Source organism: Symphalangus syndactylus, chromosome 6 (assembly GCF_028878055.3).
Source record: "Symphalangus syndactylus isolate Jambi chromosome 6, NHGRI_mSymSyn1-v2.1_pri, whole genome shotgun sequence".
Taxonomy (NCBI): domain Eukaryota; kingdom Metazoa; phylum Chordata; class Mammalia; order Primates; family Hylobatidae; genus Symphalangus; species Symphalangus syndactylus.
Genome location: NC_072428.2, coordinates 93,654,130 through 93,676,653, shown reverse-complemented (window position 1 = coordinate 93,676,653; position 22,524 = coordinate 93,654,130). Strand labels below are relative to the sequence as shown.

General features: G+C 37.4%; 1 protein-coding gene across 2 annotated transcripts in view; it reads left to right on the top strand.

The window, feature by feature from the left end:
* Window positions 1–22,524, top strand: part of RELN (reelin) — a 533,709-nt gene that overhangs the window by 366,036 nt on the left and 145,149 nt on the right. For both annotated transcript variants that reach the window (XM_055283529.2, XM_055283528.2), the window contains exons 20-21: window positions 4,051–4,287; window positions 21,706–21,898. In XM_055283529.2, coding sequence (XP_055139504.1) covers window positions 4,051–4,287; window positions 21,706–21,898 — 430 coding nt within the window. The remainder of the gene's footprint in view (window positions 1–4,050; window positions 4,288–21,705; window positions 21,899–22,524) is intronic.

The window sequence follows — 22,524 nt, the reverse complement described above, 5'->3', positions numbered from 1 at the left end:
AGCTTAAAATTAAGGTTTAAAGTTAAAATTCCATCAGAGTAGTTGATACTGTGGCTTACATTCACAGTCACATATAAATGGACTAACATTCCATTTCACTTCCTGGAAGTATATTTTAATCATGAGGAGATGAGAAAGACAGAAGGATTTGGACACGAAAGTTTGCATTGGCACCCTGGAAAAAAAGACAGGGTTAAGGAAAGTAGGAGAGAGGGGACTGAGGATATATTTTATATATTTTACCGTTTTGCCTAGAACTGCCCCCATATTTAAGTATTTGTGAATAGATGAGAACTTTTTATAGAAAATGAAGTAGCATGTAACAGATAATGATTAACATCTATTATAACTTATAAATGTTATACATTATAAAATTTTAAGAATGCACCAGCTGTATTGGGTATTTTCCCTTTATAGGTAAAAATCTAGTGCTAAACTCAACTTTCTTACTGAGTAGAGACACATGAATCCTAAAGAAACCTTTCATAGACTTTCCATAGTAACCATTAAAAGAAAATTAAACAAAAATCAAGGTAATGATGATGAAAGCATGAAGAAAATATCACCATCTTAAGTTAAGTTGGCCTAAAGCGCAATTTTTTCTAACAAAGATGGACAGATGCAAAATTCAGTAATCAATCTATATCATGAAATTTAATTAATCTTTGTTGATATGAAAAATAATTACACATTTAATGTGCTATTGCAAAGGCGCATTTAATCTTGGCCTGCCATTTGACAGCAACATTTTTCTTCTAAGAATCAAGGTGGCTTTTCAGTGTTAGATATGTGCATGGCTTGAAAGATTAAGATCAAAGTGGAGTTTTTTTAAAAGGAGAACGTGGTAATGGTAGCAAAAACGCCTTAATTTTCTATGTATATATATATATTTATCTCTGTCCATTAGATTCTTCCTCCTGCCCCCTCTCTCTTACAAATATTAATAAAAAGTGACATGGCAGAAGGGGAAGTTGATATATTCTTGATAACAAATTATATTTTATATGATAAATAATACAAACCATGTAAATTCTTCATAAGAAAGTTAAATATATCTTGATGCCTTTAGCCATTTGCTATATTTCCTTCAGTGTAAATTGCTGCCTGTAATTGTCGTGAATTCCATATTGCTTCTTTATTCCATGGTTGTTCAAAAATGAAGTGTGATTCATAAATTAGACATGCTAGTTGGCTAACCACTATTATTCCTCAACTATTTTAAATAATTTGCTTTCCTATGATTCATTCAGTAAATAAAAGAACTCTATCTGCTTGTTATTAATAAAAATTTAATATATCTAAGTTAGTCTTTTAATTCAAACTGACTAGAATGTCATGTGAACTAATTGGTATTTTTATTAATTTAAAATTATGTATCACTGTTGAGACTAAAATTATCCTAGCTTTTCTTCTTAATTATAGGGTTTGTTTTTAATCTAAAATTACTATGAAGTCTAATCTTAGTTTATTTTTATGTCTTGATTATTATATTTGATCTCCTCTTTGTTCTATCATGTCATCCAATTCCATAGTGTATATATCATTGTAAAACATGCTCTAAACAATTTGATCTTTATATTTGATCTCCTCTTTGTTTCTATATGTCACCCAATTCAATAGTATGTATTACTATAAAACATTAAAAAAATAAATCTATGAGGTTAGGACCTACAAACAAAAGGAAAGTTGACTTAAGTCTCTGCGTTCTCTTCTAGGAATATTCTGATCAGACAGTTCCACAGCTATTCTAACCAGCCACTATAATTTGCAAAGAGTGGTGAAATCATCAGGAACTCCCCCTACACCCAAAGATACGATGTAGAAGTTAAGAACAAGGCTCTAGAGCCAAGTTCCCCAGGTCCAAATCCTGGCATTAGCACTTATAGTCTGCTTAATCTTAAAGAGATTATTTAACCTCCGTGTGCCTCTGTACTCACATCTCTATCAGGCATATATTTATAATACGTACTATGCAGCAAAAATTTGTTGAGTCCTTATTATGTGAAAGATACTGCTCTAGGTACTAAGGCATAATAGTGAAAACCAGACAAAAAAGTTTCTGGCCCTTGCCATAAGAATAGCATTATTCTAATTTCACAGATAAAGCTGCTGAGACACATAGAAGCCAAGTGGTTTATCTGCACTTGCAAAATCATTAACCATTAGGTGTCAGAGTGGGAACGCTGGCCCAAGAGTCTGATTACAGTCCCGTAGTCTTAACACCTCTGCCATGAAAATATTGGTCACTTCAGTGACTACTATCACATTCATATACACTATTTTCCTTAAAAGTTGCTTGAGAAATTCTAGTCTCCAGTTGTTATGTTAAAAAATAATAATTTATTTTCATCAGAGAGAATATTAACTGTTTTTATAATTAATATGAAGAAAAATTTTAACTTTCTAATAACATAATGCTAAACAAATTAAATTATTAAATCAATGACCGATATCTTCATTGTTGAACCAGTTTAAATATAGTTTAGTTTCTTTCTATAAATTATGTAGTTTTATAAATATATGCATTTGTTTAATAAACAGATTCAAAAAATTAAAATGAAGATTAGTAAAATACTTAATTTAACAAAACCTGAGTCTTCTAATAAATTTACACTGGTGAAAAATTTTACAGATTTTAGAAAGTATTTAAAATTCATAAATGTATTATAGCTATGTATTTTTAGTTTAAGAAGTGTTTTTAGGGCCAGGCGCAGTGGCCCACACCTGTAATCCCAGCACTTTGGGAGGCCGAGGCAGGCAGATCACGAGGTCAGGAGATCGAGACCATCCTGGCTAACACGGTGAAACTAAAAATACAAAAATTAGCTGGGTGTGGTGGCATGTGTCGGTAGTCCCAGCTACACAGGAGGCTGAGGCAGGAGAAACACTTGAACCTGGGAGGCAGGGGTTGCAGTGAGCTGACATTGTGCCATTGCACTCCAGCCTGGGCGACAGCACAAGACTCCATCTCAAAAAAAAAAAATAAATAAGTGTTTTTAAAGTTTTATTTCTGTATTTGCATATGGATTTTCCTTTATTTAGAAAATATGTTTTCTTCTATTGCAACGTCCTACCAGTTCTGTACTGTTTGTATAATAAATGGTGATAGTCATGATAGTCTACACCAGATATCCATGTACAAATTACGTAAAGGAAAAATAGGTAATTATTTTTTAAATAACTTTCAATATGTAAAACAGCACATTCCCAAGAGGTGGTTTAGCATGTTTCTTCACACAATAAAAATATGAAAGCCAATCCAATTTCTCAGTAGATTCAGCCTTAGATGTTGAAGTTTTAAAATAATTTCTTTCTAAGTTATTCAACTAGTCACCTGGCTTAGGAAGTTTTTATTTGCTCATTAGTTTAAAAAAAAAAAAAAAAAACTCAGCCCTTTCAGTGTGTCTTTACTGCAAGCACCTTTCCTGGTGTTTAATTGTACTTTGACAGTGACAAATGTTCCATTTGCCATTTGCTTCACATCTCACCTGTGTATGGATGCGATCAGCATGGTACTGTGATTTATGGAGCTTTCAAGTCGATGTCATTGCAGTGGCAACTAATATATGGTCCCTGCTGCTGTGTACAATAATTGCTCCTGGAAATTAGATATTATTCTTAATTTTCTTCCCCATTTGTCAGATACAGGTTTATTGTCATAGCTGCCATGACACAGCAGATGACCTCACACACTATGCTAAACTCATGGGAATGAGGAAGTGTCCTGGTTCCAAACAGCCAAAACTGTAATATGTGTAACAAGCTGTCCAAGATCCTTTACTAGACTATGATGAATACTGTCACTTTGACCACCATGTTTATTGAGAGCTTTTTCAAAAGCAGATGAGTGAAAGCAAAGTTACATTTTGGGGTGTGTGTGGAAGACTTTGTTGGAAACAGACAGGAAACTGGACATATCAAAAAAATGTTTATAATCATGGGAGAACTATTTCTTTAATACTATACTTCAGGGGAAAATCTATCCCACTATAAATATTTATGTTTTAAGATACCAAAATAATCTGAATTTTGACTTTTTTTTTCCTCTAGAATAATCTCCGTAGAACTACCAGATGATGCAAGGCAGTTTGGAATTCAGTTCAGATGGTGGCAACCATATCATTCTTCCCAGGGAGAAGATGTATGGGCTATTGATGAGATTATCATGACGTCTGTACTTTTCAACAGCATTAGTCTTGACTTTACCAATCTTGTGGAGGTCACTCAGTCTCTGGGATTCTACCTTGGAAATGTTCAGCCATACTGTGGCCACGACTGGACCCTTTGGTAAGGATTTCATCATTGTTATTGTTACGGTTTGCACTAGGAATTAGAACATGAGGATGATCTTCCAGTCTATTCAGCACTTAGTCATTTGTTGACAAGTATTTACTAAACAGGAACTACTTGAAAACAGAACTACTGTTTTCAGGTTGTTACAAGTATGTCTACACACCCTACTTGTATGTCTACAAGTAAAATGTCTTGGGAAAGAGGACCGAAAACAAAATACTGATAGATTTAAATAAACGTAAAATTTTCCCGTATTTATTAATCTCAAATTTTAATTTCCCACAGTTACATATTTTTAAAAAAAAAAAAACCTCTTCAAAAAGTGTTAGTAATTAAAATGACTACCATATTCCCCCTCAGAGGCCCATGGGGTTCATAATGAAACATGAAGTCACTCTAGTGACTATTTTAATAACATTTATCATGAGTAGCTCTGTTTTCATGCTCTCTTATATAAGTTCCCAGAAATATTTTTAGCCATGATTGGTTAACTAACATCTCCTTTTTAATCCATGTTATCAAACACTATTGGACCAGTGACTCATATAGTTAATGCCAGTGGGGTTTCAAAATTGTGGGATAGCCTAATTAAGGTACCTTCATTTTTAGATTTTTCCTCCTGTGGTCATATGCGAATTTAATTATACAATAGTCAATAATTTAAAGGTGATTAGTACTTCATGTACAACAGTAGGATAATACAACAGTGTTGAGTAGGGTCAGGAGCTGGCTACTTTACATAGGAAACTCCCAAGAGGCTTCTCGGAGAAAGCTACCTTTGTGTAGTTCACATGGTGGATATAACACATTCCACTGATTGGAAAGTGGGAGAACATGGAAGCTCCAGCCACATGAAGATCTGGAGGAAGAGAAATGCAACTACAGGAAACTTTGCGGTGCACACAGTTCCCCCAGGCGAGAGTGACCATGGCATGTTTAAGGACCAGGAAGGAGGCCAGTTGTCCTGGAGACCAGGTAGTGAGGTAGTGAGTGTCAAGGAAACCAAGAGATGTGCAGAGGCCAGATCTTTTAGGGTCTTCTAGGCCCAGAGATCCTGGACTTAAACACAGTCCTGGATGATTCCAAAACCCACAACCTTCACCACTGTGTATACTGCCCCTCTCTAGTTTCCTTTGGGACTGGAAATATGATTGAAGAATAATTTTCTAAGAGACTTTTATTTTGTATTGAGTCATGGTCAGACCAATTTAATTCCTTCAGATGAATTTCACTGAAAGCTATTCACCACTGTTGCCTCCAGAGAGCATATCATAAATGACCCATCAGTACCCTTATCATAATTAGAGGTAAATTTTACACACTATTGCACAGAAAATTACCTTTGATGGGACTTGTGCATGTATAGTCAGATCTCACACACAGCAGGCTAAAATTCTAGCATCAAAATGACAGCTAATGGAATGGAAGTACAGCTGGTCACTTTTGCTACAAGCACTGTCAAACTGGATAGAATGAAATTTCTAAATTTCTGTAAGACAAAGTAGGGAAGGTTATATTGCACATTTTCTTTCTGTTTTTTTTTGAGACAGAGTTTCGTTCTTGTCACTCAGGCTGGAGTGCAATGGCACGATCTCAACTCACTGCAACCTCTGCCTCCAGGGCTCAAGCAACACATTTTCTATTTGATAGCCTCAGATGCTTGTTTTTACAGATGTTCTTTCTTAGCCCTGGAGACTTTAAAGAATATAAAGAATTAAAGCAAATAAGGTGTAAAGATGTAGAACAAAATGAGATTTCTTAGAATTTTATGCTACTGAACATTTAAATTGACCTGAATTGACAGTAATTCAAACTGATCATGTACCATAAACTATATCCTTCAAGTTTGTATAGAAGAGTTTTTTCCTAACACTTTTAATATAACAAAGAGTCATATCATGAATGCAAGTCCTGTATCATGTTTATTTTCATAAATAGTTAACATCTGCTCAGATAAATGCAAAAGTTGCTGAGCATTTTAACACTTGCATTGAATGCATGATAACAGCAGTTTAATTTCTGTGCTTTGATCAAAACCCTAAGAACAATATCCCTTCACACAAGTCTGATGAATATTCTTAACCCACCACCACTTTAATTGGTGGAGATACATTTACTTTGTGAAAGTACAAGCACAGTAATTATAGAAAAACCATAAGAAAACATAAATAATTGTACAATCCCCATGGGCACCTTGAGCAGCACCATAGGAGTTTTATTAACAACCACATGTGAGCAATCGATTTGACTTTCTGATCTTCTCTGAAACGAAAAGGAGTTGTCTTGGTTATGAAACAACAGAGAGTATACCCTGGTGGTGATAATGAGACTAGAGAAACACATTAACCACTTTAATAAGGACATGAAAAATGCTTGCTTCTCATTAAAATGAAACAACATGGAAGATCTCAAACTGTTCCTATTTTCTTAGCCAGTGAGTCAGAATAAACCCCTTTTAGTGACATTGTTTTCTCTCTGCTGCTGTTGAGGAATACATTGTCCAAGATTTAATGTGAATTCACCTTGGGGATGTTTTTCAGAAATACTTGTTACAATATTAAAATTAAAGTGATGATATTGACCAACTATTTATTTTAATCTCATAGTCCTAAAACAAGCTGTCGTTTTTTAAATGTAAAACCTTTGGAGCATATTGTCTTATTAAGTAAAAATTATTTAAATATATTTAAGTATGCAATCTCTGCCCTTCAATGACCTTGTTTCTCTCAAGGGAAATTTTGAAATATATATGTGGTCTTACAAATGGCTGGTGTTAAATTAATTATTGTTGGTTTTTCTCAGCTGTTCATTTGGTTCTCATTTTCTAACTCATGACTTTCCATGAGTGTAGACTGTCGTTACTCAGAGTGTTCTTCAGGGAAAACTTGGACAATTGCTTTTCCATTAGAAGAACTACAGTCAATATGCTATAAATCACTTTCCAGTATGTCATCCTAGAGCACTTTTTTCCAGTGGAGAAATGAATTGCTTTTAATTCTTTGAATACTTTCTTCCATACATAGTATCTGAACTCAGAACTTCTGTCTGCTTAGGTTCTAATATTCCTTAAAACCTCTTACATATATTTTAAGATCACTAAGGGAAAAATTCTAATTGAAGCTTATTAAATATTGCATCTAATACTATTAGTGATAATACCGAGGGAACATTAACATTCCTCTGCCCCATCTAATAAACCAGCTAGGTACAACAGGTGTGAAGGAAATTGCTGTCATATTAAATATAGAGTTTGGGTTTTAAAATGTGTACAGTTGAGGCCAGTCACAGTGGCTCATGCCTGTAATCCCAGCACTTTGGGAGGCCGAGGCGGGCAGATCACCTGAGGCCAGGAATTCAAAGACCAGCCTGGCCAACATGGTAAAACCCCATCTCTACTGAAAATACACAAACTAGCCGAGTGTGGTGGCACATGCCTATAATCCCAGCTATTTGGGAGGTTGAGGCACAAGAATCGCTTGAATCCAGGAGGCAGAAGTTGCAGTGAGCCGAGATCATGCCACTGCACTCCAGCCTGGGTGACAGAGCAAGACTCTGTCTCTAAACAAATACATAAGTGTACAATTGAGAGAGAATAGTTGTTGTAGCATTTAGAATTGGCAATTGTTTTTAGGAAATATGGAGTGGTAGAAACATAGGCTTTGAGGTCATAGGCCTGAGTTCAAATTCTCACACTGCCACTTAGAAGCTTGTAAAATTAAAGCCAGATAATTTTAACTAAGGAGGAATTTTGAGAAGTATATATTTTGATGTAGCTGCTTTAGGAAGTTTGCATCAAAGCAACTTTATCAAAAGAAGAAATAACTGAATTTTGTTAGTAATGTATGGCAGACATCCCTGACTTCTAGCTCCACCCAGAATTTCTACCCATTCATCCCATCTTTGTCTTTCATCCCATTCATGAGCTAGTGCCATCCCTAACCCTTACTCCAACTCTAACTACTGCGCTGTATCTGAGCTTCACTCCATTGCCAGCCCCTAATGATAAACTATTAGTTGGGCATAGAGTGAGAACACCAGTCTTGCACATTCTTTTATAATTTCTAGAAGGTGACATATTTTAATGATTTCTTTTTTAAATTACCAAACCTGTTCCCGTATCAAAACAGCAACATCAAAAGGCCACATATTCAAGGAAATTTCTTGAGCCTCTTTGAGCCTGAATTTTTTTTTCTTTGCACCTTATCTTTTTTTTTTTTTATTTCTTCTAAAAAAAGGGGGGATACATGTGAGCCTGAGGTTTTCATCTGTAAAATGGGAGCAATGATACTTACTCTCAAAATTGTCATAAAAATTAAATAAGATCATAGATAGCAAATACCTACCATGAGCCTGCCATTTCCATTCCCTTCACTGTCTCATTGAAAGGAAGAAAACTGGTATCTATAAGGTCCACATAATGAGCAACTTTTTTGAATTTTAGAAGCTGACAAACATTATTTTGCCTGAGCAATACAAAAGAGCATTCTCTGAAATTTAAAGAGATCAAAAAAGAAATGTTAAATAAAATCTTTATTGTATAAACTAGATTTGGTTGAGGGAGAAGGTTGAAGGGTTGTGCAACAGAAAGCTCATAGTAGGTGTACTTATTTGTGCCAGTACTTTCCTATCTAAATGCCAATCACCATCACTACACAGATGGATTACATTCTAGCAACACTGAATATGTTATCGTAGAAAGTATTTTGTGAATGGTGAGTGATTAGGTTACTAAGAAATCCCATACCTGAAGGATCCTAAAAGCCTGTTTATCTCATAATGTAACTTAAACACAGTTCATTTGCAATAAAAAGGTAGAAAAAAGTACTATGACTCTACTAATAATTAAAGCAAAAATTAAGATAAGGAAAGCTATAGTTTTTGTTTATCATTAATGGTGCTTGAGGAACAGCAGATATAACTAAAAGATTTAAAGATAGACACCTGTAGAAACGTTCGAAGGGCCTCTTGGGTACTTTCATGGGCATAAAAGACAGAAGGTACTCATTCCTTATGTGTAATTTTATTTTTTTTTAATTAAAGCTTTCTTTTTTTTTTAACACAAGTAAATCACTGGTACTAGTCATCTGTTGGTCACTTTTTAGAGAAAGAAATTTCCTAAATTAGTGAAAGTACAAAGAAAGTAAAAGAGCAACATGAAAAAAGTGAAATCAGCTGTGAATTAGAAAAAGCACGAGGAGGCCAGGCGCGGTGGCTCACACCTGTCATCCCAATGGGAGGCCGAGGTGGGTGGATCACCTGAGGTCAGGAGTTCGAGACTAGCCTGGCCAACCTGGTGAAACCCCGTCTCTACTAAAAATACAAAAAATTCGCAGGGCCTGGTGGCGGACGCCTGTAATCCCAGCTACTTGGGAGGCTGAGGCAGAAGAATCATTTGAACCTGGGAGGCAGAGGTTGCAGTGAGCCGAGATCGTGCCATTGCACTCCAGCCTGGGCAACAAGAGTGAAACTCTGACTTAAAAAAAAAGGGGGGGGGGGAGCATGAGGAAAAAAGGGTAACATTGAGTGGTATGTGATGATACAGCGGGAGGATCTTTGAGGCCTGATTTTCCACACCAGCCCCAGGTGGCGTGATCAGCCCGCGAGAGTAGGAAGCTAGAGGTGTAAAATGAAGAGAACAGTTGCAGTGTGGGTGGCCCAAGTCAAAGGGAATTGACAAATGCTACATGTTCAGGACATTTTAAAAGTATATGTTCATATTTCATGGGGTATTTATGAGCATGAACAAGAAAAAATTATTTGTATATTTTATGAGAAGCAGCAGTCACCCAGGCAAAAATCCCAGATTAAAAAGGATCCTAAAAGCCTGTTTATCTCATAAGTTAAATACAATTCATTTGGCATAAGAGCTAGAAAATAGTACTGTGGCTTATTAACAATTAACCAGTAATTTGGTATTATATTATTATATAATAATGTGACAGAACTGAATGATAGGTGAAATTTTAAGTTACACAAGATGGGTTATTTGTTAAGGTACGTGTGGCTTATTAACAATTAACCAGTAATTTAGTATTATATTATATAATAATGTGACAGAACTGAATGATAGATGAAATTTTAAGTTACACGAGATGTGATGGTAGGTTATAAGGCCCATCAGGAATCCACAATAATGTGTAGTCATGGGTAACTCAAAGAGTTTTCCAAAATGACCTGGAGAATGACCATCAGAGCTCATGCTGCACAAACCTGCTTCTGTAGGGACATTCAGGCCCACAGGAGGATCTGCACACAGTTAGCAAGCATTATACCACACATTTTAAAATGAGATCTCCCTCTCCTTCTGCTACCTTTTGGTTAATTTATTGAAATGGGATTATGTGTTTACAGAGGTTTGAATCAGCATCTTTACTACATGCAGATCTTTATTCCTTTAGATCAATCTTGGGAAACTAGTCAGTGTTTGCCTGATACTAATGTAAGGATTGTGTGGTTGGTAAACATGGGCAAAGGAGGAGTCAGATTAGTGCCTAAATGGAATATTAGATAGCTCTATTCCTTGATTTACAAGGAAAAAAAATTACTGACAATCCTTTATAAAATGAATCAACCTATAGAATAACAGCCAAATAAATTTTGTTAGGATTTTCCTTTCACGAAACATTAACTTGTAGCTTATACAGAAATTTTGTCTGTTTAAAGAGTTTATTAGCAAGCTTAGAGTATTCTTGGAATTGTTTCTTACAAAGACTCTGAAAAAGATCAGTAAATCAACTAAAATTGTACTGCTGAAGGAAGTCAGTCCGGGTGAGATGGCTCCCAGGAGCCACCTCAACGACCATTTCACAGTAAATGATTGTCTAGGAAGCTTAGCAGATAGATAGGTAAATACATTGAGTGACAAATGGGAAAGTCACTTCCTATTATTCTCAACAGCTGTGAAGAGTATTCTCAGTACTGAAGACTTTTGGTGCCTCTATAAAGTTGCTAACATAATGGAGTAGATTTATAAGTGAATTTCTAAGCTAGAGCCTATTTATTTAGCTTTTGCACCATGAGGATTTCATTACCTGAAGTTTTTCATTTATTGATAGACTAATTTATACATTCAGCTATTTATTGATTGATTTACAAACACTATTTGTACTAAAAGTGTAGCAATTAGTGTTGGAGAGGAAGATAGAAAGGCGCTTTGCTAGTGGAGCTTACATTCTAGAGGGAAATAACAAGTACTCAAATTCATAGTAATATTCCAGACAGTGATAAGTGCTGTTAGGGTAAGAGAAATGGAGTTTTATGTGGCAGAAGTGGAGAGTGGAGCTATTTTAGGTAAGAGGGTTAGGGAAGCCCCCTTGGGAGGCATCAGAGTCTAGAATAATGAAAGAGACAACTATGGAAAAGTATGGAAAAAGAGCTTTGCAGGTGGAGGGAACAGCAAGGCAGATACCCTGAGGCAGCCAAGAAACTAGATCATATAGCTTCATAGAACAATATAAAGATGCTGGATTTTACTCTAGTGTTAAAGGAATCCAGCAAATAATTTGGAGCAGGGGAGTGACGTAATCTTCCTTATGTTTAAAAAATGTTTGTGGTTGCATTGTGGAGAATAGGGGTAGAGGATAGTAGAAGGAGCTCAGCTAGGACGCTAGTAATGTCATCTGCATGTGCTTAGGATAGGATGGTGGCAGTGGATGAATGGACTATTTGAAGATATATATTAGAGAATGTAGTAACGATCAGGACCTGCCTAAGTGATGGATTTAATGGCCATATTCTAAAACTTATGCCATGTTGATATCCACGGGGTTAATTTTTAAGTCATGTATTTCTCCAAAGTTAGAGTTCTCTAAAAATTTTCTTTTGGACTAAATAGCTGAGTGAGGTTTCAGAAGTAAGGAGACAGACCGCTAAGCAAATTAACGGCAAGAAAAGTCTACATTTGATGCTTTAGATTTGTGCTTCTTTCTGGTTTGTTGAAACAGAAATTTAGCAGTCTGAGACAATTATTTTTATTTTTATTTTTTTGAGACAGAGTCTCGCATTGTTGCCCAAGCTGGAGTGCAGTGGTACGATCTCAGCTCACTACGACCTCTGCCTCCCAGGTTCAAGTGATTCTCGTGCCTCAGCCACCTGAGTAGCTGGGATTACAGGCGCCTGCCACCACACATGGCTTATTTTTGTATTTTTGGTAGAGACAGGGTTTCGCCATGTTGCCCAAGGTGGTTTCAAACTCCTGGCCTCAAGTGATCCACCTGCCTCTGCCTCCCAAAGTGCTCAGATTACAGGCATAAGCCACGGCACCCAGCCTAGTCTGAGACAGTTATTTTCTATGGACAGTGGTTCACAAAATCTCCTTGATAGGTCCTGGTTGAGCCATGTGGGTCAGGCTCTGCAGCCTCCTCCCCTGCCTTGCTGCCTTTCACTCAGTCTACTCCAGTCACTGCACTTCCTTCTCTCTACACCAACAAGCCAAGCTCTTTCCTCTCCCAGCACCTTTGTGTGAGCTGTGCCTCTGCCTAGGAATCTCTCCCATTACTCCTTTTGGGCACAGTGCTTGCAGCCTCCAAGATTTCCAGGAGACTGGAAAAAGTCCAAGGGCTGCAAAAATGTGTATTATCTCAAAAATATGACAAGAAACTCACCCAAATAAAATGAATACATTTTAATTAAATGTCTACAAAATACAACATTAAGCTAACTTCATTAATTGCTAAACTTCATATTAATAAAATTTCAAGATGAAAATAATTTTTTGGTCAGATTCTTGAGTATGCTGAGAAATCACAGCCAAAAGTATATTTAATGCATTACTAGTAGCCAAATAAAATTTAAAGGCAATGTTGCAAAATCCATTTGACTACTTTTTGCAACCCAAAATATTTGTATTTAATGTGAGACATAGGTGCATTTTAATATGTTTGCTGTGAAGTGAGATGAAATTTCAAAATTAAAAGTATCGAGGTCCTACAAAAGTCTTAAAATGGCTCTGCTTGAGTATGCTCTAACTAAGGCACGTGGTTGCACATAGGTGGAAGGAAAAAGAAAGATAATTTCAAAGATTCCTCGTGTATTTTCTCTCTCCCCTCCATGCTAAATGTTTTCAGCCAGGGCTGTCAGGCCTGACTACATCAACCAGTGTGTTCTATTCTAAAGGGAAGTGATGTTCAAGGAAATAGAGGAGACAGAAAAGAACTGAGAGAGACAGGAGTGTGTTCAAAGGGCAAATCCTAATGATAAGTGGTATAAATGTGGATCAGGTTAGGCCAGGCGCAGCGGCTCACACCTGTAATCCCAGCACTTTGGGAAGCTGAGGCAGGTGGATCAGTTGAGGTCAGGAGTTCAAGACCAGCCTGGCCAACATGATGGAACCTCATCTCTACTAAAAATACAAAAATTAGCTGGGTGTGGTGGTGCACATCTGTAATCCCAGCTACTCAGGAGGCTGAGGCAGGAGAATCGCTTGAACCCAGGAGGCGGAGGTTGCAGTGAGCCGAGATCATGCCACTGTTACTCCAGCCTGGGCGACAAATGAGTCTCCATCTCAAAAAAAAAAATGTGGATCAGGTGAGTTCTCTTCAACCAAAATTGAATCTAGAGATTATGTGGATGCAACATAAGAAAAACGGGAGTCAGGGAGTTCTGGATAGCCTGAGATCAGAGATGAATTGAAGTTATGTTAGTCCATTCTCATGCTGCTGATGAAGACATACCTGAGACTGGACGATTTATAAAGAAAAAGAGGTTTAATAGACTCACAGTTCCACGTGACTGAGGAGGCCTCACAATCATGGCAGAAGGCAAAAGGCATGTCTTACATGGCAGCAGACGAGAGAAAATGAGAGTCAAGCAAAAGCCTTATAAAATCATCAGTTCTCATGAGACTTACTACCATGAGAACAGTATGGGTGAACCTACCCCCATCATTCAGTTATCTCCCACTGGATCCCTCCCACAACACATAGGAATTATGGGCTCCACAATGCAAGACAAGATTTGGGTGGGGCACAGCCAAACCATATCAGAAGTTGTGAACAGAAGCAGGAGGAGCTGGAAACAGCTAAGGCTCTTCTGATCACCCTCATCCCCACATTAGTGGCAGGGAAGTGTTGCCCCTGACAACTCATTCTCACACACACACACACACACACACACACACACACACACACTTACTTTCCTGACAAAAGACAGGCAGGCACCACGAGAGCTGTGAGGATTGATTCTTCCCTGGGTGCATGGTCTCCTGCAGTCGGCCCCTCTCTGACCCTTGGTCTCCCTCTTTCCCCTCTTCTCTGGGGGCCGCAGCCCATGCTGTGCTTTGCACTGACTCCCCCTCCAGCAGGCACCTAGCAGAGGTTTGCTTTTTCATCCACAGATTGCTCCAGCTGACGCGCATTTTCTAAAAATGCCGTGAGGTGGGCAAAATGAAGACTCATTAACAGAAACTTGACAGAAATCTTTGAAACCATGATCTCACCCACAAATTTCTATAAACTTTAAAACTATATATTTGTTAAAGTTTTTGGAATTAGCTGCTGACATCTGGAATACTGGGTAAATTGGCCTAGTTCCACAGGAGACACAGGCGAGTGGCTGGGCTGAAAATGGCATTTGGACTTCAACAGAAGGGGTGGAGGAGCTGCTCTCTGTGGCTTCTGAAACAATCTCCCGTCCCACAGCAGCACTGCTGTAAGTGCACGTAGCCCAATTAGAAAGAGGAGACAGCGTTCATTTGTGGTCATGATGTCCATTGTGTACAGACAACCTGAACCTCACAGTGGACACATTCCCCCCAATTCTATCTCCCATGAAGTTATCTGATCCTTGAGAGTAAACTGCCACTAAGCACCCAATTTGATGTGAGTTTTCATTGGATAGCATCTTTCTGTAAATGCTGAAATTTTTTTTTATTTTTTTATTTGAGATGGAGTCTCACTCTGTCACCCAGGCTGGAGTGCAGTGGCGCAATCTCAGCTCACTGCAAGCTGGTTTCATGCCATTCTCCTGCCTCAGCCTCCCGAGTAGCTGGGACTACAGGTGCCCGCCACCATGCCTGGCTAATTTTGTTTATTTTGTGTTTTTAGTAGAGGCTGGGTTTCACCGTGTTAGCCAGGATGGTCTCAATCTCCTGACCTTGTGCTCTGCCCACCTTGGCCTCCCAAAGTGCTGGGATTACAGGTGCGAGCCACCATGCCCAGCCAGCGTAAATACTTAATTAACAGCAGCCAAGAAACTCAACTTAGCTTTTTACTGGCCTAAAAGTTTATCTAGCTTAAAGTAAGATTCTAGCCCTGAATTGAATTAACTATGTGTAAATTTCCAAACTGAGAGAATGGGAATGGGAATGAAAAAGCTGAAGAATATACACTGTGAACTTTAAATAGGAAAGGTAAAGATAAGCAAAACAACGCAGGTGCTAGGGACAAAAAGTATAAAAAGAGCCTGAAACAGATGCTGAGAAGCACATGTATTCCAAAAGATTTTTGATTCCTGACATAACCCAAAAATCTTAACTAGATAAATAAGAAGTTGTCTATCCACTTAGAAATCCATAAAGACATTTTAAATGAAGTATTGGGTAAATACATGCCAAAATGCATTGGTAGAGAGATTCCAAATTTGTTTGGAGCTGTAGCTTCTGCCTCTTCTAGGCAGAAGGAGAGGCTAGAGACCAGTAACAGGTGGTGCTATCAGAGGGAGAAGCCCATGGCAGGGTAAAATCAGTGTCCACCCATTGAATACCATAGAATGGGGACCATCATGCAAAACCTGTTCAAGTTACAAATGGAAAATTATGACCACAATAATTTAGAGTGTTATTTTAATTTTCTGCTCTAGTCCTTGATGGATCAAGCAAACAAAAAATAAGTGAGAACATAGACAAATTAAGAAGGTAATTGTCTTAGTTCATTTGTGTTCCTATAAAGGATTACCCGAGGCTGGGTAATTTGTAAAGGAAAGAGGTTTATTTGGCTCACAGTTCTGCAGACTGTACAAGAAGTGCAGTGCCAACTTTTGCCTGTGGTGAGGGATTCAGGCTGCTTCCACTCATGGCAGAAGGAGAAGGGGAGCCAGTGGGTACAGAGATAACATGGTGACAGAGGAAGCAGGAGAGAGGGCAGGGAGGTACCAGGCTGTTTCTAAGAACCAGCTCTCAGGGAAACAAAGCAAGAACTCACTAATTACCTCAAGGACAGTACCAAGCCATTCATGAAAGATCCACCACTATGGCCCCAACATCTCCCATTAGGCCCCATCTTCAGCATTAGGGAACAAATTTCAAAATGAGATTTGGAGGGACAAACATCCAACCTATAGCAGTAATTAACAGGCAAGATTTAGTAGATAAAGATTGTATCCTACAAATAAAATGTGTATATATATATATATATATCTGAAAGGAATATATATATATATACACACACATATATACACATATATCTCCACATATATATACATATATATACATATATACACATATATATATACATATATATATGGCGTAGATTCATTCACCTCTTCTTCTTTAAATGAATATAACTTCTGAATGGTATCAAAACAAAAGCAACATTGTATGGCTCTTCTGTGTCTCTAGAAATGAGCTCTGCAGAGCTGTTTTTTCTGTGGGACCCTTGAAAATAATAGAATGTTGCTTAGGTTTCTAAGAAATGTAAATATGGATGCATTAGCTTCTCTTATGGCACGTGAATAATAGTGAGATTTCATCCATATTGACTTATATACCAAACCGCTCTTAAAGAGATGGGCTCAATTGTAAAAAATGGCTCAGTTCCCTAGGTAGCTTGGCTGTTTGACATGAATTTGCTTTTAAGGAACTTTGTGGCTCAAGTATTCTACCACTTACTTTGGTTATGTGTGTCTGCCTTTCATATAAAAGAGGCTTTTTTCTGGAGATGGGAAAGAGGCTCTGGGAAAATGCAGAAACTGATTTACTTAAGTGAAGATAACCTCAAAACCTTGTCGGTATTCATTACAGCATTTAAGTAACTATAGTTTTGTTAAACTTCCCTACGCCCCAGTTGAGAGACCTTACTCACATGCTCATTTTATTTCACAAACATTCTTTGGGAGCCTTTGATAGGCAGGACATAGTAGAAAGGACTTCAAAGGAGAAACCAGAAGGCCTAGTTTCTAGCTTTTTAGTAACTGTGTGACCCTGAGGCCAGCAACTCAGCTTCTCCGTTTTCCTTCTCCATAACACAATGTTAAGGATCCCTGATGGTCTCCCAGAGGGTCTTGACTCAAAGGTCAAGTGAGATAATCCAGCTGTTAGAAAATCACGATATCCAAAACAGTGTGCTTCTGTGAGTTGTAGGCAAGGTTCTGAGGGCTTTAGGGGATGCAGAGATGAATAAGATATGATCCCTCCCTGTGGACAGGCTTCCGACCTGATCAAAAAACAGATCCTCAGCAATACATGAGATTAAGCAAGGGAGGGCGAGGCAGAGGAGCTGTAGTATGGACTAAGCAGAGAACTGTGGAGACTCAAATTCCACTAAGCTCTTATCCATTTGGCCAGTGTCATAGCCTACTAGCCTTCTTGGGGGTGGGAATAAAGAAGGCTAGAAAGGTAATCCTGTCCTAAGTGGAGTTATCCCCATTCTCTCATTAAATCTTGCAATTAAATGTAGGAGCTTCATTTTTGAGGCACCCTTGCAAGTCAATATAAATAAAGCTAAGCCTCCTGATTCCCAATGCCTTCTCTCTCCAGAATTTCTCCCCAAAATGCTGATGTGGGCTGTTCTTTTCTGTTCCTATGATTGTAACAGAAAAGAAGTTCAGCTTCATGTTTGCCTTTATAAATATGTCTTGATTTAGACAAGCAGCAAAGAAGAGCAGTTTTGTAAGTTAAAGGATCACAGTCTGTGAATTTCATAGTCTGAAAAAAAAACAGACCCAGTATCACTGCCAGTCTTGAATAAACCAGAAACAATCAAGTAGACTAATGCTATGAATGGTCTGGAGTTTAAAGTGCTTTTCTGTGTTATTTTGCTTCAGATTAAGGCATCAGGATAGATATCATATAGTACCAGGAAGTATGACAGATGTATCACTTAGAAATGCGTTCGGCTCTAGATTACAACAAACACAACAAGAAAAGACTGACCATGACATAAATGAAAGTAAAGAGGCTTATCTCTCATTTGTAACAAACAGTCCTAGAATAGGCAGTCCTGGGCTTGTGAGCACCTTAACAAGGCCACTGGGGACCCAGGCTCTCTCACTTTTCTGTTCCACAATCTCAGCAGAGAGATCTTTATCTAATAATGTTCCATTATTGTCACAAGATGGCTGCTGCCCCCTAGAGAGGAAAGATGACCATAGGAGCAACAGGGAAAAGATGTGGCAGCCAATTCCATTGATTCCCTTTTAAAACACTTATAATGAAAGCCAAATGGATAAATTCACCTTCCACCTTTTACTTATATCTCATTGGTGAGAACCCATTGCTGGACACATGGCCACCCCTAGACCAATCACTGGATAGTGACTAAAAGGAAGAGGCTGTGACTGGCAGCTGGATCAGTCCACACCAAAGCATTTGCAATAGGAAATGGGAAACACCAATAACTCTAGACTCCTATTCTACCAGTTGAACAGATACAGTTGCTAAGCAAAAATTTTGTTATCATTGTTTAACTGACTTCATTTTGCATATTTAATCTATTATTTTACAAAATTTTTATCTTGTTTCTTTCTTGGTGTCTTGGCACCTTTAAAATCTGTTATCAGCTATTACAAAATAGCTCACAGAGCACATGACTCTCCTCAGCATTGAATACTTCCTCTCTTCAGCCAATTTCGTAGTTACATTTGTAATCATGCAAACATTAGGTGCAGGCAATATTTGTAAAACACAGCATTTCCTTCTGTTTCTGTATAGAATTGTGAGGACACGAAACCATCTCAGAAGGGAGAAATTTACAAGATGCTGATTGTAAAAATAATCTTAAATTATTTCAGAAATGGTCAGGTGGGGAAATACTGTTCATGGCATGAGTGAGAAAGCATTGTTGGCTCTGTCATTTGCAGACCCTTCAGCCCATGTACTACCAGGCACTATTAGGCTTTCTCCCCCGATGCCCAGGAGACTGGTGTATCTTTAAAGCAAACAATTTAAATGAAGCCTGGTTGGCTGCCTCTAAGTATCTTCCTCATAAAGGATTTTAGAGAGACATTTAACCCTTGAAGCTGAAAGCAATGCCTATTTCTTACAGAGATAAGCATTTGGGATTTCTTTTGCCTACTTAAAAGACCCTAGGAGCAGTATAGACAAGTGTGTGCCTCTATGGCTTACTACGATTTTTATTCTGTGTTGATTTCATTTATTTTTCCAATATTGCTAAAAATTGCATTCTACAGCTTGATATTTTCCAGATTGCATCCTGTGGATCCAAACACATAACAGCAATCATGGTTTTATATTTTTAACATCAGAGTATCATTGCATAGTAACTGAAAGTTAGTGATTTGTAAATTCACTGTAAACAAAACAAAAATAAAAAAATTATTCCAAAATGCAGTTTTTTTTTCTCCCAATCTTACAGTAATAGAAAGACAAAGATATAGTGTATTGGTTAAGAAGCTTTAGAGTCAGGGAAAGCTGATTTCCCATTGAGTACCCCATTTACTAGTCCCATTTTCTCATCTGTTAAAAAGAAATAATTATTCATACTACACAGAATTACTGAAAGATGGAACTAAGGAAAGTAATGTGGATATTGTGTCTTACGACATGGCCAAGATTCCACAAATGGTAGACATCTTTAACAATAATAATAAACAAGTTGTGGCATTTGCTGTCTCTTAACTGGATTTGCAAGACTAGTGGTATTGAATATGACTTTTCCCTTTCTTTTATTGACCATTCAACTAAAGCAGAGAATGGGCTTTTCCGTTTTATTCCTCTCTTCATTGTCCAATTGCAAAACCTTAGTTTTGAAACTGTTAAACAGTAATTATTCGTTGTTGGGGAAAGCTGCTTATATTTTATAACCTTGAGTTTAAGTCCATGGTAATCCTGTATGTGGACAATATTCCATCATTAAATAACATCTTAATCTCTGCAAGAAGCAAGTCAGAATAGTTATCCTTATTTGGCTGATTCAGCAAAAGGTAATTAAGAAAATTTATTAAATATCTCAACGATTTCACAGAGTATTGCCTTAGCCTTTTTGTCCACATCAGCTATGCCCTCTGACTAACAGGTTTACTATTGACTGACAGGTTTACTAACGATGGTACTGAAACTGCTTCCGAATAGCAGAAACAAGTACTGTGATGGACAAACCTTAGTTTGATTGACCCTGGGAATATTTACATTGACTCATGTAACTACAATATAGTATGTCTGTATTTTAATCTTCTGTGATAGATTACAAACTCCTGAGCAGTTTTCTCTTAAAAAATTAATTTGCCTGCCTTCAAACAATTTGCAATTACATAGTACTTAATTGGGACCCATGACGTGAATTTTACTGATTTGAGACACAACCATTAAAACTATATTATGATGTTTTCAGTAAAGGCCATTTGAAAAATAAGGAAAACAAAAAGAAACTTGTAAATTGCAAATTTCCTGCCACCAAATGCAGCTACCGCAAACATTCTGGTGAATTTCCTCCATGCATAATTTTATGGCTTTGTAAGACTTATTTCAGGCTGGGCACGGTGGCTCATGCCTGTAATCCCAGCACTTTGGGAGGCCAAGATGGGTGGATCCCCCGAGGTCGGGAGTTCGAGACCAGCCTGACCAACATGGAGAAACCCCGTCTCTACTAAAAATACAAAATTAGCCGGGCATGGTGGCACATGCCTGTAATCCCAGCTACTAGGGAGGCTGAGGCAGGAGAATCACTTGAACCTGGGGGGCGGAGGTTGCAGTGAGCTGAGATCAAAACTCCGTCTCAAAAAAAAAAAAAAAAGACTTATTTCATCATATACATTTTAATGTGATTATATTATCTATAAATATTTGAAAGATGGATAATGTTCTGTCAAGTGCTCTACCATTTTACTTAAGCCTTCCATTTTGACATTGATATTGTTACCAATTACTATTAGCAGTAATCCTGTAATACTTTTCATATTTTATAAAAACTGTCTCTAAATTTAAAATTGTTTTCTCAGGATAGATTTCAAGAAGTAAGATTAATGAGTCAAAAGGTTTATACTCATGAGCAATATATGAGTGGGTACCCAATTTTAGGTACATTTGACAACTGTAGATGTTAACTTTTTTTAAAAAGTTGCATCTTTGAAAGCTTGTTTCAAATTGCATTTATTAGATTGACCGAAATCCATTCTAGAATTTGGCAAGGTTTAAATAAGTAAAATGAAATTATTTTGGTATATAGTGTGAAGTGAAGACTTTAATTTTTCTCTAATACATTGTGTTTAGAATTTTCTGATTTCCATCTCTGTCTCTTTCAGTTTTACAGGAGATTCTAAACTTGCCTCAAGTATGCGCTATGTGGAAACACAATCAATGCAGATAGGAGCATCCTATATGATTCAGTTCAGTTTGGTGATGGGATGTGGCCAGAAATACACCCCACACATGGACAACCAGGTGAAGCTGGAGTACTCAACCAACCATGGCCTTACCTGGCACCTCGTCCAAGAAGTAAGTCTAGTTTCCCTAAACCTTGTAACAGGTAACCTTCTGCCTTTTACCTAGGAAGCCAAAAAAAAAAAATTACAGTTCTAGAAGTTTAGGTTTTGTTGAAAAGAAACAGTGTTATTTAATATTTGTAACTTAGAATTAACATAAAGTCAGCAAAGGATTACAAAAATGCCACATTCTTCACGACAGATATTAAAGAATAATTGGAAATAAAAAAGAAATGAAAATAACTTCCAAAACTGGCTACCCTCAAATGATGTTTTGAGTATTATTTTCTCTGTCCCTCTTCTTTATAAATGTGTCCCTTTCTTTTTTCCCTGTAAGGTGTCTTCATCTGTCTCTACCTATAGGTAGACCATATTAAGAATGTGGTATCTCTTGTCTTTAGAAACAAAGAAGAAATATATAGATCTTGGAATAAAATTCGTATATATCTTAGCAATCTGCCGTTGCAACAAATGGATAAATATCATAGTGAATAAACTAATTTTTACCAAATGACTATGTTATGATAACAGGCCTAAAAACAGAATCCTAATCCATGTCTGTTTGTACATGCGAGTATTGGGAAATGTTTAATTTCATTATGGCACCTCATTTGAAATTATTTCTTAAATAATTTTAAG